Below are 16,284 nucleotides of genomic sequence, written 5' to 3' on the forward strand. Positions count from 1 at the left end.
ATAACTTCAGAGACTTTAGGAGTACAAACAAAACAGGTCTTTACTATTCAGAGGTCTGGGCGATTTCTGCCCTAGTTAACGTATCACAACCCTTATATACTGGTGTGGTCACTATCGGTATTACAGTATACATGAGCCAATAAATAGTGCCACCCTGAAGTAGTGCTCTTAAAGGCGAACGGTCACATTCTATAGTTCCCTTAAAGGTAAACGGTTACATACACAACAAAGGTCAAATCAAAATGAACCTGCAAAGTGCTGCTCAGTACCCAAAACTCCTCCACATAGCGTTGAATCTCTCCAGAAGTCTCTCTCTCTTTCTCAGAATGCGTAGTGCAAAAATGTCGCCGACAAAAAAAGGCAGGAAGCGGTCGCCTTTAAATAGCGCTCCCCCAGTCCCTTCCCGACTGCAAAACGCACTCCCTCAGCACTGCAGTTTCAGCCTAAATTTTTGTGCTCAAGTATCTGGAATGGGGCTTGAACCCATAACCTTCAAGAATCAGAAGAATGAGTGCTACCAACTGAGGCATGGCTGACACTGCAGGACAAGATTGTTAGGTTTTTGCCCCCTAATAGGCTAAATATACATTGGCTTGTTACAGGATAATCCGTGTCCAGACCCCTTTAAACGAGCTTGAAAACTAAGAAAAAATGAGATGTTGGTTTAATGCATTTTATTCATATTACACTACCCACTACATACAGTGACCATGAGATTACAGGTACAGGCAGATACCCACGGGAAGACTCATCATTAGGAAGAATTGTAAGTGCGTAGTTCTAACCTGTTTACACTGGTCGAATCTAGAAGTTCAATTCACACTGAACTTTTGGGCTGGATTTTGCCAGCCTTTGGGAGGCGGGTTTGGAGGTGGGACTGCCGGGAAAATGGCAGAATTTGGGGGCGGGAGCCCAACCCGTCCCCAGCCCGCCTCCATGCCATCGTGCCAGGAGGCAGGTAGCCTTCCCGCGCCAGGTTCGGTCTCCTTGGAGGCGGGAAGGGATTACATCCACTTAACTTCCTGTTAACAGGTAGTTAACGGGGAGAAAATAGGATTATCCCCATTTTGTCCACAAAAGTGCGGGCTTCCCGAAGGCTCCAAAACCCTCCAGGGCCACCGAGGCGAGTAGTGGGTCTGTGGGGGTCGGAGGAGTCCAAAAGTGTGCTGTGGAGGTAAGTGATGGGTGCAAGTCTGGAGAGGTGAGTATCTGAGGTAAGTGCAAAGTGTTAGTAAATGTTTACTTACCTTTGTTTCTTCCTGCAGGCTTCAATCGGTGGGTATGCGAAGAGTCTCGCACCTCCGCGGTAGAGATGACAGATGGCCGTTGCATTCACCAATGCAACAACCATCTCATTTCTGCAAAAGAAAGAGGTTTGATGAGGTCTTGAATTCAAGAACTCATCAAACTACAGAGAATGTCAGTGTTTGACAGCTTCACAGAGCTGTCAAATGATGACAATTCATCTGTCAAAATTTTTTGACAGATGAAACATCATACGTTGACGTCCTCTGTAACCGGCTTTCCCTTAATTGGCCTGCTAAGCCCACTGGGGGGGCTTAACAAGGTCAATCAAGGGAAAATAGCGTGGGTTGGCCAGAAGTTGATGGAGGCGGGATTGAAACCTGACAAGTGGGAGCCCCGCCTCCAAAAGCTCCCCATTGACAAAATCCAGCCCTTTGTGTTAGTGTTAGTAAAGTTTTGCTGGTGTGATTGTAACATATCACGTTAACCCATTAAGTCATTTTGTAAATTATGTAATCCTCTTCAGTGCACCTGCACGACACTATCATTGTCCTTCTCACGGTTTGTACCTTATCTTTACTCATACCTTTAGTCTGTTGTATTCTTCGGCCTCCTGACCATCTCTTGACTGCTTTGCTCAGTGCCGAGAACACACCGTGTCTGTCCCTGCAGATTATTAGTCCATTAATGTCTGTTCACAGGTTCCAATCTTGTCCTGAATATGATCTATTAGAAACTGTTTATGTTGCAGATTCTAGTATGTGTGTCTTTAATATTGAGGGTAAGATTAACTAAGGCTTTAAACTTTCCTAACAATTAGTATTATTAACATTAAAACACAACAGGTTTGCAGATAGATATGCCTACAATCTTAATACAACTCAAAACTCCGAATGGTCCTTCCGCTTCGAGAAACTGAGGGACTAATTCTCCATTTGCATCCTTCTTTGCATTCTTCTGCTTTGCCTCACGCACTGTCTCCTCCTTTCACTTTAGAATGGCTGCTCTTATACCGTTCTTGCTGACATAAACAGGTTGCTGATACTTTTCCCTCTCTCTCTCTTCCCCATAGTTCAAAACAAGCTAATGCTACAGCATCTGATGTTTGCAATGGCTTCTCACAGACGTTCAGGGCCCCGCTGGGCAGTTGTCTTAGCTTTAACCTCGGCCCCTTATGTCCGCGAAAGTACATCGTCTCAGCTAGCCTTCTAAACAGTGTGAAGCAGTAATATTGTATCTCTCAGCTGTGGCTCAGTGGACAGCACACTCGCCTTCTGAGTCGGAAGGTTGTGTGTTCATAGTCCCACCCCAGAGACTTGAGCACACATCTAGACTGACACTTAGGGAGCGCTGCACTGTCGGAGGTGCCATCTTTCGGGTGAGATGTTAAACCGAGGCCCACTTCTGCTCTCTCAGGTGGACGTAATAGATCTCATGGGACTATTTCGAAGAAGAGCAGGGGAGTTATCCCCGGTGTCCTGGCCAATATTTATCCCTCAATCAACATCACTAAAAAACAGATTATCTGGTCATTAACACATTGCTGTTTGTGGGAGCTTGCTGTGCGCAAATTGGCTGCCGCGTTTCCCACATTACAACAGTGACTCCATTTCAAAAGTACTTCATTGACTGTAAAGCACTTTGAGATGTCCGGTGGTTGTGCAAGGCGCAATATAAATGCAAGTCTTTCTTTCTCTTGAGCTTGGTCAACCTTCCCAGACTGCCATCCCAAACAGTCAAGTCCAACAGTTCTGTGTTCCATCCTTTGTTGAACCAAATTCTGCTCCTTAAGCAGGTGAAAAATCCAGATTGAAAAGTCCAAAATCCTTCATAATGGGGTAAAAGGCTGTGTGACTGGGTGGGGCGGGAGGTCACGTGATGAAGCCTCCAGGAATCCGTCCATCTCGAGCTGGCAACCCTACTATTGCTTCATGTGGGAACGGCTCTTCCATAAGCTCAGCACATTGGCTTGGCCTGGCAGCGAAGGCTGAGACTGAAGTCTTACCCTGCGGTGGAATTCGTGCGGTCCTGTGTTCCATTACCTTACATTGTCAGGGTGCATTCCTGAAGTGGCGGCCTGAAGAATTAAATATTGGACTGTAGGTCATTCTCTTTTTGACTCAAAATGCAACTCAGATAAATAAAACAGTTCCACTTCGCCCAAACTGAAATAGGTGGAAAGAGAGACTTGCATTTCTATAGCGCCTTTCATGACCACCAGACATCCCAAAGTATTTTACAGCCAATGAAGTACATTTGGAAGTGGAGTCACTGTTGCAATGTGGGAAACGTGGCTGTCCATTTGCGCACAGCAAGGTCCCACAAACAGCAATGAGATAATGACCAGATAATCTGTTTTTTAGTGATGTTGATTGAGGGATAAATATTGGCCCCAGGACACCAGGGATAACTCCCCCTGCTCTTCTTCGAAATAGTGCTGTGGGATCTTTTACATCCACCTGAGAGAGCAGACGGAGCCTCAGTTTAACGTCTCATCTGAAAGACGGCGCCTCTGACAGTGCAGCTCTCCCTCAGCACTGCACTGGAGTGTCAGCCTAGATTTTTGTGCTCGAGTCTCAAGTCTCTGGAGCGGGACTTGAACCCACGACCTTCTGACTCAGAGGCAAGAGTGCCGCCCACTGAGCCACGTCTGACGCTATTAAAAATAAATCTTGAAAATAAGGGAAAGGCTCCTCAAAATACATTTAAGCGTTGGATAATTGACTTGGGATAACCATCAGAAGCGGAAGCCTGGTCGATGATGTACAGTCTCACACAGTTCAGCCTGGGGAAGACCTATTAGACACATGCCAGGTAAAGCAATGTAATTCATTTATTACGAACCCAGATGGATTATTTGCTACATCAATTACACTACACTAATGGGCTTACTTTGGATTTTGTACAGAAAGTTCAGCTTTGACGCGCTGATTATTTTTGCTCTGCTCTCATTGTATATTCCTTACGCTGTAAAAATATTATACCTTGGGTGACGGGAACCATTCTTTTTCCCTCCTGTGTTGGAGAGCAGTAATACATTACGTGGACGAGCAGTCGCTGTGCGCAGAATGCTAATGAGAGCAGCACACAGGCTCCAGTTGTGCTACCTGGGCAGACAGCTATTTTTTGCCAGCTTCCAGCATTCCCAGGGCCACTGGATAAGGAAAGCCGTTCATCGCCGCCTGCGACCTATCCAAGGCCTCACTTTGAGAGCCCGTTTCCATGGCGCCCAGGAGGCAGCCTGAGGGTACAAGTGGCCATGTTTTTCTGGCTGCTGGCGAGGCAGAGTGGCTTACTTACTTACCCCTTCCCCTCTCCGTACGAGTCAGTCATGTGATTTTTTTTTTTGCTCGCCGTCATTTACAGATTCCGCTCACTCCCCAAAGCGCAAAATGGAAGCCAGGATTGAAGTCTGAAATTGCGACCATAAAACATCTCTGCCTTTATGGTTGTTTTCCCGCTGTGGAATCTGCCATGTAATATAAACGCTACCTGAGGCAGTTCTGTGTCACAATTACGAATGTTCGGCACTTTCTTGATGGTTCAGTGTAGTTTGCTTGAGTTGCCTTGTTTAGAGAGGGTAAAATAAACCCGTGTTCCTGCTAAAAGATGCGCGTGTGTGTAGGTGCTGTGCTGGGGCAGGATCTCGGCTGTGATACGCACCCCCCCCCCCCCACAATGGACCAATAGCCTGTTGACGTTCACTGACTGGGCTCGGGCATGTAGAATGGGCATGCAGATAAGATCCCAGAAGGTGCCAGGTGCCCATGGGTCTGTGCCCAGCATTGGCCAGTGCCTCCAGGACAGCAAGGGAGAGATCTTTTCCTTTAAGTGCGGGTGACTGTCCAGACATATACCGGCGCCCGGAAAACCCCTCGATGCCAATTGAGAGAATCCTTTGTTTGGCTCACATCCCCAAATGGCTTGCAATTTGCTATTAGTTGAACTGCCAGCCTCAAGGAGGGGACAAAGATAATGGGCGTGTGAAAGCAAAATATCTGAAGCCCGTGTTCAGTCTCCCTGTTGTATACTTCTGACACCATGTATTGATTTCTTTGTGGGTTCAATGACGAGACATTTATGAAAGAGAATGTCTTTTAATCTAAAGTCTGTTCAACTCTTTATACAGCTTTACAGGAGACACGATGCTTGTGATGCATCTAGAACGAAACTGAAACTAAACTAAACTCCCTTGCTTGTCTCGGTCACATGCCCTCTGCTGGTCAGGCACAAGCAATCAATACATGCAAACATGCTGTTAAGGCATCATAATCGAACAGGCAAATACCATCTCTATTTGCTGATATCATTACACCTGTCAGAGTGGCAGAGCAACGCACCTTTCAAAGGCAGCCTTACACTAGAGGAGTGCGACCAATAGCGGATGTGCAGCTCTCCCTCTGTCGGGTACAAATCATCACGTATACCATCCATCGTTCAGGGAACCTACGGTGTAGCGGAACAATAAAGCCGGTGCCTGAAGGCACCATTAGAGTCATAGAGTCATAGAGTTTTACAGCACAGAAAGAGGCCCTTCGGCCCATCGTGTCTGCGCCGCCCATCCATCCCTGTCCAGTCTAATCCCATTTTCCAGCATTTGGTCCATAGCCTTGTATGCAATGGCATTTCAAGTGCTCATCCAAATGCTTCTTGAATGTTGTGAGGGTTCCTGCCTCTACCACCCTTTCAGGCATTGAATTCCACATTCCAACCACCCTCTGGGTGAAGAAGTTCCTCCTCAAATCCCCTCTAAATCTCCTGCCCCTTACCCTGAATCTATGCCCCCTTGTTATTGACCCCCCCACTAAGGGGAAAAGTTCCTCTTTATCTACCCTATCTATGCCCCTCATCATTTTGTACACCTCAATCAGGTCCCCCCTCAGCCTTCTCTGCTCCAAGGAAAACAACCCCAGCCTGTCCAGCCTCTCTTCATAGCTGAGGCGCTCCATCCCAGGTAACATCCTGGTGAATCTTCTCTGCACCCTCTCCAAAGCAATCACATCCTTGTGTCCACTGTGCTCAATCCAACTGTTTCAGTTCAATATGAGGAGCTAGTCGTCTGCATTTAATCCCTGGGTCTTCGTAAGATTGGCTGCTGATGCCGTGTGAAAGTGGAAGGGAGGTGTGAGAAGCTCTCGCTTAAGCTCCCTAAATCTTGCTGCCTTGCTACCTCTCTTAAGATGCTCCTTCAAACCTACCTCCTTGACCAAGCTGTCCTAATATCTGGCTCGGTGTCCAATTTTGTCTGTTGACTTTCCTCTGAAGCGCCTTGGGACATTTTACTACATTGAAGGCGCTATATAAATGCACATTGTTGCTGGCTGCAGTTTAAGCTCTCTCAATGGCTCAGTGGGTTTATCTGGTGAGCAGTCCAGCCACACATGCTCAAGAAGGCCCCAGGTTCGATCCCCGGCCTGCGCTGTTTGTTGATCCTAACCGGAATACTGTTAGGGGTGCGGAAATTGTCTCGCACCAAGAGAGGGCAGAAATTGACCCATTTGCCTGCTCCCAAACACTAGTTGTAGGAACATACAAACAGGAGGCCATTCAGCCCCCCCCAAGCCTGTTCCGCCATTCAATTAGATCATGGCTGACCAATACCTCAACTTCATTTATACGTCGTAGCTTTGTATTACGTGATACTCTTACCTAACAAAAATCTACAGATCTCAGTCTTGAAAGCACCTAATTGTCCCAGCATCCACAGACTTTTGGAGCAGAGAACTCCAGGGCCCAGAAATTCACTATAGCCCCGTTTGGGGCACCAGCCTCGCCAGGGCGCTAAAAGTAGCGCCCTGGAAGCATTCGCGGCCACCCGCCGGAAATTCAGTTGGAGCGCCCCAAAGGGAAGCACGGCGCTACTGGTGGCGCCCCGTATCCCTCTTGGGGTGCTGCGACTGAATATCGTAGCGCAACGTGCCGCAGTGCCACATGCTGCGGCACGTCGCGCTGCGGTACTGCAGGCCTTCCTTCCCTTCTTAAAGGGGAGGGGCCTTGTTCTGCGCGATCTGGGGCCCAGCTGGGCCCCCGAGGATCGCGAGTGCCGGCAAAAGAGCCCGGCACCGAGGAGAAGTGCCAGGCTCTTGGAACGCAGCCAGCACTCTGCGGGGGGGGGGGCGGGGGGCGGTCAGGAGGCCGGGGACGGCAGCGCGGAGAGGTGCTGGCAGGCGGCCAACAACAAAAATGGCCGCCCCGCACCTCCTTTAATTTGCGCCTCTCCCGCCGCAGGTAGGCCCCCATGAATCGGTCGCACATAGCGTCCAGTGGTAAATCAGGGGGCGCTTCCAAATATTGCGGCCGGGGCGTCAGCGGGGCGCTGCGCACACCGATGACGTCATCGGTAGCGGCGCAGCGCTAACGGCTAGCGCCACCACTAGCGTCCCGCGGAATTTAGCGGGAGGCGCGGCCAGTGGCTTGCGACCCACTTAGCGCCCTCTTAAGGCGCTAACGGGCAGTGCAGCCCACTGAATTTCTAGGCCCAGATCTCTACTGCTTCCCAAAGACTTCGGTGGGCAGTGCGTGTGTGGACATTGGACAAAGGCCGGATTAGGCTCGGCTGTGATACTCCAATGGTTAAATAGCCCGCTGATGCTCACTGTCAAGGCTCACCTGTGAACAATGGCCGATTGGGCGAGGTACTGCAGGGCGGTTAGTCACTTGTGGAACCGTATCTGTAGCGAGGTCAAGAACTTTGAGAGAAACAAAAAGAGAGGTTGAAAAACTGTTGAGAAAGAATGATTAACATAACTTGAAACAAAAATCTGCCCCATCCCACCCTCAATCTCTGCAGGTGCAATCAAGATATTTTCCAGGCGCCCAGTAATATTTCCCAACCTTCAGAGTGCTGGTGATGGGCAGGACCAGGCTTACACAATGTTACACAGCACTTACAAAGAACAAACTGACCCAAGACATTCTCCGAGCTAATGTAGGCGGGGTGGGGGGTGGGGGGTGGTGGTGGCATGTTATTGTTTGTAAATTGAAGAGGACTTTACAGTTGCTGCTGTAGAATCATAGAATAATTGAATGATTCAGCACAGAGGAGGCCATTCGGCTTGTCATTCCTGTGCTGGCTCTTTGGTAGAGCTATCCAATTAATCCCACTCCCCTGCTCATTCCCCATAACCCTGTCATTTTTACCCTTCAAGTATTAATCCAATTCTCTATTGAATGTTACGATTGAATCTGCTTTCACCACCCTTTCAGGCAGCGCGTTCCAGATCACAACAACTCGCTGCGTAAAAAACTGTTTCCTCATGTCGCCTCTGGTTCTTTAATCAATCACCTTAAATCTGTGTCCCATGGTTGCCGACCCTTCTGCCACTGGAAACAGTTTCTCCTTATTTACTCTATCAAAACCCTTCATGATTTTGAACACCTCTATCAAATCTCCTCTTAACCTTCTCTGCTCTAAGGAGATCAACCCCAGCTTCTCCAGCCTCTCCACATAACTGAAGTCCCTCATCCCTGGTACCATTCTAGTAAATCTCCTCCGCACCCTCTCCAAGGCCTTGACATCCTTCCTAAAGTGTGGTGCCCAGAATTGAACACAATACTCCAGCTGAGGCCTAACCAATGATTATTAAAGGTTTACCATAACTTCCTTGCTTTTGTACTCTATTCCTCTATTAATAAAGCCAAGGATCCCATAGGCTTTTTTTAACAGCCTTCTCAACTTGTCCTGCCACCTCCAAAGATTTGTGTACGTACACCCCCAGGTCTCTCTGTTCCTGCACCCGCTTTAAAATTGTACTATTTAGTTTATATTGCCTCTCCTCATTCTTCCATGCATTAAATTGCCTCTGCCATGTGTCTGCCCATTTCACCAGTCTGTCTCTGTCCTCCTGAAGTCAGTTACTATCCTCCTCATTGTTTAGTACATTTCCGAGTTTCGTCTCATCTGCAAATGTTCAAATTATACCCTGCATACCCAAGTCCAGGTCATTAATATATATCAAGAAGAGCAGTGGTCCTAATACCGATCCCTGGGTAACACCACCATATACTTTCCTCCAGTCTGAAAAACAACCGTTCACCACTACTCTCTGCTTTCTGTCCCTTAGCCAATTTTGAATCACTGTCCCTTTAATCCCATGGGCTTTAATTTTGCTAACAAGTCCATTATGATGTACTTTATCAAACGCCTTTTGAAAGTCCATATACACAACATCAACCGCACTGCCCTCATCAACCCTCTCCGTTACTTCATCAAAGAACTCGATCAAGTCAGTCAAACACGATTTGCCTTTAACAAATCCGTGCTGACTTTCATTTATTAGCCCACACTTTTCCAAATGCCAATTAATTTAGTCCTGGAGTATTGCCTCTGTAGGTGGTGACTTTTCGAAATGGCTCGTTCAATTCAGCAAAGTCCCATCAGAGCACAGCTCGACGACCATGATGTCTACAAGTGATCCAGACAAGCGGTTCCTTTCGGGATAGATCCTCTCATCGCCTGCGAGAGAAGTTAATTATGTTTTCAACATTTTTTTTCCCGCAGGTGCTTCTGATATTTAAAGCCAACGTGAGACAGGGGATTAAACACTATTACGATGACTTGGATTTCAAAAACATTCTGGACCGCATACAAGCCAAGGTCAGTCTCTGATGTGAATTAATCAGCAGCTGTTGCCTGCTTCTGGCACCAGACAATTTGTTTGCAATGCACTTCACTAACAATGTGATCTGAACTTTGCCCATCTCTGTTTTGAGGTCATTATTTACCCGACCAGTTCTACCAGTCTTGCTATAGTTGTTGTGTTCTCTGCACTTATAGTCCCACCAAATGCCTCTGTTTTTCACACGTTGGCCAGATCTGACAGGGAGATTTGTGCTGCTAAGGTATTTAGGTTGTTGTATTAATATAACAATTGTAGGTGGAAGGAATGACTGGGAGAGGCAAAGAATGCTTAATCCAGCCAAGCCTCTCTGCTGTATTTTCATTGTCAATTTTTCCCTGTTTAAATTTTCCTTCCTCCTCTGTAAGATCATGTTGTGGCAAAACCACTAAGTGACTTACATAATTGTCTGTAACCAATGTTATTACCTTTCAAGTTGGCTCTGGTTAAACAGAGCTAGATCGACAACATCGTGATCTGATGCGATGACGTCATCACGTGGGTCACGTGACGTCCCCTTCGGCGGGAAACGTGATGACGTCATGATGTCAGAGGTAGAGGGCGGGGCCAGCCAGTCCTTGTGTGGATTGAAAGAGAAAAGACCTGTTTTGAGCTTCTCCTGTAGTTTCTTGTTTTGTAAAGTTCTTAGACAATAAATTCAGTTTGTTAACTTCCAGTAAGTTACAGATTCTTTGTTAGGAGTGCAGAGACTCCTACAATGTCATTTTTTGCCAGCGAAGACAGAGGCTGGAGGACTTGCCCACTGCCCTTCCCAAAACCCACAACCAGTAATGATGGCGAGCTGCTCCATTGAGTAGATTGGGCCTATACTCTCTGGAGTTTAGAAGGAGAGGTGATCTCATTGAAACATATAGAGGGAAAAATTGAGTTGCACCCCTTTGGTTGAAATTAAAATTAGCACCCCCACGGCCAAAATTGAATGGTAGCGCCTCAAACTACTGGAAGCACCCCACCTCGGTACTGCAGGCCTTCCTCCCCTTCTTAAAGGGGAGGGGCCTTGCGCAGCGCGACCCGGGGCACAGCTGGGGCACCAGGGATCGGGAGTGCCGACAAAACGAGCCCAGCACTCAAGGAAAGTGCCGAGCTCATGGAGAGCAGCCGGCACCCCACGGGGGGTGTCTTCATAGGGGCCGGGGACGGCAATGGGGGGCAGGTGCTGGCAGGAGGCCAGCAACAAAAATGGCCGCCCGCCACCTCCCCTTTAACTAGCGCTGCCCCGACTGCAGGTAGGCCCTCCTGACCCCGTTGGACATAGCGTCCGGTAGTAAGTCGATTGGGGGGGGGTGGTGCCACCGAAGATTGTGGCCAGGCGCGAGCAGGGCGCTGCACGCAGCGATGACATCATCGCCGGCGGTGCAGCGCCACAGGATGCTAACGGTTACCGCCGCCGCTAACCTCCCGCTGAATCTTAGGGCGCTAACGGGAGGCGCAAAGTAACCAAATTTTTCCTCCATAGGGTGGATTGACAGGGTAGATGCTGAGAGGCTGTTTCCCCTGGCTGGGAAGTCTAGAACTAGGGGGCATAGTTTCAGGATAAGGGGTCCGACATTTAGGACAGAGATGAGAAGAAATTTCTCATCAGAGAGGGTTGCGAATCTTCGCAATTCTCTGCCCCAGAGGGCTGTGGATGCTGAGTCATTGAGTATATTCAAGGTTGAGGTCGATAGATTTTGGACTCTAGGGGAATCAAGGGATATGGCGATCAGGTGAGAAAGTGGAGTTGAGGTCAAAGATCAGCCGTGATACATAGAAACATAGAAACATAGAAGATAGGAGCAGGAGTAGGCCATTTGGCCCCTCGAGCCTGCTCCGCCATTCAATACGATCATGGCTGATCATCCAAATTCAGTACCCTGTCCCTACCTTCTCTCCATATCCCTAGATCCCTTTAGCCTTAAGAAATATATCCAATTCCTTCTTGAATATATTTAATGAATTGGCCTCTACTGCCTTCTTTGGCAGAGAATTCCACAGGTTCACCACTCTCTGGGTGAAGAAATTCCTCCTCATCTCTGTCCTAAATGGCTTACCCCTTATCCTTAGACTGTGACCCCTGGTTCTGGACTCCCCGACCATCGGGAATATCCTTCCTGCATCTAGTCTGTCTAGTCCTGTTAGAATTTTATAAGTTTCGATGAGATCCCCTCTCATTCTTCTAAACTCCAGCAAGTACAAGCCCAATCGACCCAATCTCTCCTCATACGTCATTCCTGCCATCCCAGGTATCAGCCTGGTGAATCTTCGCTGCACTCCTTCCATGGCAAGAACATCCTTCTTCAGATAAGGCGACCAAAAGTGCACACAATACTCAAGATGTGGTCTCACCAAGGCCCTGTACAACTGCAGCAAGACATCCTTGTTCCTGTACTCAAACCCTCTCGCTATGAAGGCCACCATACCATTTGCCTTCTTAACCGCCTGCTGCACCTGCATGCTTACTTTCAGCGACTGGTGCACAAGGACGCCCAGGTCCCGTTGCACTTCCCCTTCTCCCAATCTATTGCCATTCAGATAATAATCTGCCTTCCTGTTTTTGACACCAAAGTGGATAACCTCGCAATTATCCACGTTATATTGCATCTGCCATGCATCTGCCCAATCACCCAACCTGTCCAAATCATACTGGAGTTTCTCGGCATCCCCCTCACAGCACACACTCCCACCCAGCTTTGTGTCGTCTGCAAACTTGGAGCTATTACATCTAGTTCCCTCATCCAGATCATCATTAATATATATTGTGAATAGCTGGGGTCCAAGGACCAATCCCTGCGGTACCTCACTAGTCACTGCCTGCCACTCGGAAAAAGAGCCATTTATTCCAACTCTTTGCTTTCTGTCCGCCAACCAGTTCTCTTTCCAAGTCAATACCTTGCCCCCAATCCCTTAGTGATCTTATTGAATGGCGGAGCAGGCTCGAGGGCCTGTACGGCCTACTTCTGCTCCTAATTCTTATGTCCTTGGTCTTCCCAAATCCCGCAGCCAGTGGTGATGTGGAGCTGGTCGGCAAGAAGCTGCCTGAGGCGAATTCACTTCTTGATATTTTTTCATAACTCGATGTTATAAATGACAGAGATGTACACCTGTAGCAATCCAGGACAAGGCTCAAGTGCACAAAGGGTGGGTGTTGTTCGGTCACCTCTAAAATTGATATGAAATAGAAGTGGTTTACGGTGGGCAGCAGTTTAAGAACTGCCTGGACAGTCAGTCACCCACTAATGCAGCTTTGTGTACCTGACTCAGCCATTCTACCGGAGTGTCTCAGAATGCTGATGTTGAAGAAATCTCTAACTGCCAGTGTCACTGAGAGACTAATAGCTTTAGTTAGCACAGTAGAAAGTTACAGTACCTTTCTGGTGTTACGTGAAGAATAAATGGGTCTGAATTGAGCAGCAGAGAATGTAACACATACTGTGAAAGGACAAGCATTGTGGGTGAATTTTACTTCCAAAAAAAAATCTTGATTTGTATTCAAAATTATCAATTCAAGAACTTCATCCACATTTGCCTTGAATTAAATGTGGCTGAATTTGAAACTAGGACTGACTCGAGGTGCACCCTCTGCATGAGTTGAAAACAGCTTAGAAATAAGGACTTGCATTTCTATAGCGCCTTTCACGACCACCGGACGTCTCAAAGCGCTTTACAGCCAATGAAGTACTTTTTGAATTGGAAACGCGGCAGCCCATTTGCACAGAGCAAGGTCCCACAAACAGCAATGTGATAATGACCAGAGACCTGGATATTGGATATAGAGTAGAATTTCTAAATTTGCCGATGACACCAAACTTGGGGGTGTGGCAAACAGTGAGGATGATACCAATCGACTGCAACAGGACATAGAAAGGCTAGCAGAATGGGCAGACAAGTGGCAGATGGAATTTAATACAGAGAAGTGTGAGGTGATGCATTTTGGCAGAAGGAACAGGGAGAGGCAATATACACTTAATGGCACAGTTTTAAAGAGTGTGCAGGGACAGAAGGACCTGGGAGTTAATGTGCATAGGTCTCTGAAGGTGGCAGGACATATTGAGAGAGTGGGTAGCAAAGCATATGGGATCTTGGGCTTCATAAATAGAGGTATTGAGTACAAAAATAGAGAAGTTATGCTGAACCTTTATAAAGCACTGGTTAGGCCGCAACTGGAGTATTGCGTCCAGTTCTGGTCACCACACTTTAGGAAGGATGTGAAGGCCCTTGAGAGGGTGCAGAGGAGATTTACAGGAATGGTTCTGGGGATGGGAGATCTTAGCTACAAGGACAGGTTGGAGAAGCAGGATTTGTTTTCATTAGAGCAAAGGAGGTTGAGGAGTGATTTGATAGAGGTGTACAAGATTATGATGGGTTTGGATAGGCTAGACGGGGAAAGGCTGTTCCCACTAGTTGATGGTACAAGGACTAGAGGACACAGATTTAAGGTTTTGGGCAAGAGATACAGGGGGGACGTGAGGGAAAACAATTTTACGCAGCGAGTGGTGAGAACCAGGAATTCGCTGCCGATGGAAGTGGTGGAAGCGGAGACACTCGAGGAAAAATTCAGTATCGCCCCGTTTGGGGCGCCATTATCGGCCGTGCGCAAAGTTTAGCGCCTGGCGCTAATTATCGCCTCCAATGGCAAACTTGGCTTTTATCGCCCCTGGAGGTGATTGGAGCGCTAAATCAGGCGCTTCACACCTGTCTTAAGGCGCAAAGTCCGAGGAGTGAGGCGCTACCTCAGAGCGCTGGCGAAGCAAGGAAGGACAAATCAAAATGAACCTGCAAAGTGCTGCTCAGTACCCAAAACTCCTTCACACAGCGTTGAATCTCTCCAGAAGTCTCTCTCTCTCTCTCTCTCTCTCAGAATGCGTGGTGCACAAATGTCACCAACAAAAAAAGGCAGGAAGCGGTCGCCTTTAAATAGCGCTCCCCCAGTCCCTTCCTGACTGCAAAACGCTCCCCTCAACCTGTCGTTGCTAGTGGCAGGCGGTAAGGCAGGGAGTGCCACTCAATATCCAGTCGGGAGCGCTACCGGGGTCATTGCGCACTCGACTGACGTCACGATCTGCCGGCGCAGGCGATCGTGGCGGTAGTGTTTAGCGCCGCCGCAAAATGTCTAGTTAATTTCGCGAGCGGCGCAAACGTCGCCGCGCCCGGGCGCTAGTTGCTTTGCGCCCCATTAGCGCCCTCTTAAGGTGCTAACGGGAGGCGCAAACAACTGAATTTTTCCCCCTCAATGTTTTCAAGGGGAGACTGGATAGGCACTTGAGGGAAATAAACTTGCAGGGATACGGGGATAGAGCGGGGGAATGGGACTGACTGGATTGCTCGACAGAGAGTCGGCATGAACTCGATGGGCTGAATGGCCTCCTTCTGTGCCGGTATGACTCTGTGACTCCTTTGTGGTGGGGATGACTAAAGTTTGGACAAAACAAATTAACGTGGAACTAGTAAAACAGGTCCCAGGAAGGCTGAATTTATTGAGCAGTACACTGCCCCTAACCATGTATTAATATAGGATAACAAATGACAGGCCACCGGATGCAAGGGCAGACATTCCCCCTCAGCCATTTATGAATATCAACAGAATTGCATTACTGGCACGGAATCCAGATATTTATTGCTCAAAATAGGCAGACTGGTTCTTTTACTCTTTTCCATTACGTGCCAGGTTTACTGAGCAGAGTGGAATCAGTCACGGTGTGGGCAAAAGCATAGTGAAGGAGGCAGTGGCCGCGCTATCGGGAGAATAGAACTGAATTTATGGGGGCTTTTTACAGTGGATGACAGAAACGTTACTTTATTATATATTGGAAGGAAAACAAATAAAAGGCAGCAATTGAATTGATGGGCTCTTGTTGATACCATCAGAACCCCAGGGTTAAATTCCTGTCTGGTATTTATAGATACCGTACTTTCATACCTGTCACGGTTGGGCATATCCTCGGTGTGAGATTGTCAATTGCAAATCTCCTATTGCCCTGAGGCATCGACTCATTCTTAAAAATATCAAGCTGCACCTGTCGTATCGAAGTCTGAAGACAGTCGAGTGCCATTAATGCACTTTTCCCTCCTCTCTCAGACCCTCTTTCACCTTTTTGCTTTGACTGTACCATTTACAAAGTGTTTTCTGTTGCTTTCAGGCCCATTAGGTGTCAGCTGTGGCTCAGTGGGTAGCACCCTCGCCTCTGAGCCTAGAAGGTTGTGGGTTCAAGACCCACTCCAGAGACTTGAGCACGTAATCTAGGCTGACACTCCAGTGCAGTGCTGAGGGGGGACTCTTGTTATAAACACGGGACAGTTGATAGTCCTGAATATTTTTAAGTGAAGATGTCCCCCCCTCCCCCATCTTCCTCCAGTTATTTAACAAGAGAATGGGGAACATGTGAAAAATGTGAACATCTTCGATTGCATTGGTGACGGTGAG

At 47.9% G+C, this 16,284-nt stretch overlaps 1 protein-coding gene across 1 annotated transcript in view; it reads left to right on the forward strand.

The window, feature by feature from the left end:
• LOC147098006 (tetraspanin-15-like) overlaps nucleotides 1-16,284 on the forward strand; it is a 344,298-nt gene that overhangs the window by 122,386 nt on the left and 205,628 nt on the right. Inside the window, exon 4 of the mRNA XM_085971200.1 lies at nucleotides 9,746-9,841. Coding sequence (XP_085827326.1) covers nucleotides 9,746-9,841 — 96 coding nt within the window. The remainder of the gene's footprint in view (nucleotides 1-9,745; nucleotides 9,842-16,284) is intronic.

Source organism: Somniosus microcephalus, chromosome 30, assembly GCF_052327205.1.
Source record: "Somniosus microcephalus isolate GS21.2 chromosome 30, FLI_Smic_1.0, whole genome shotgun sequence".
In the NCBI taxonomy this organism is placed as follows: Eukaryota; Metazoa; Chordata; class Chondrichthyes; order Squaliformes; family Somniosidae; genus Somniosus; species Somniosus microcephalus.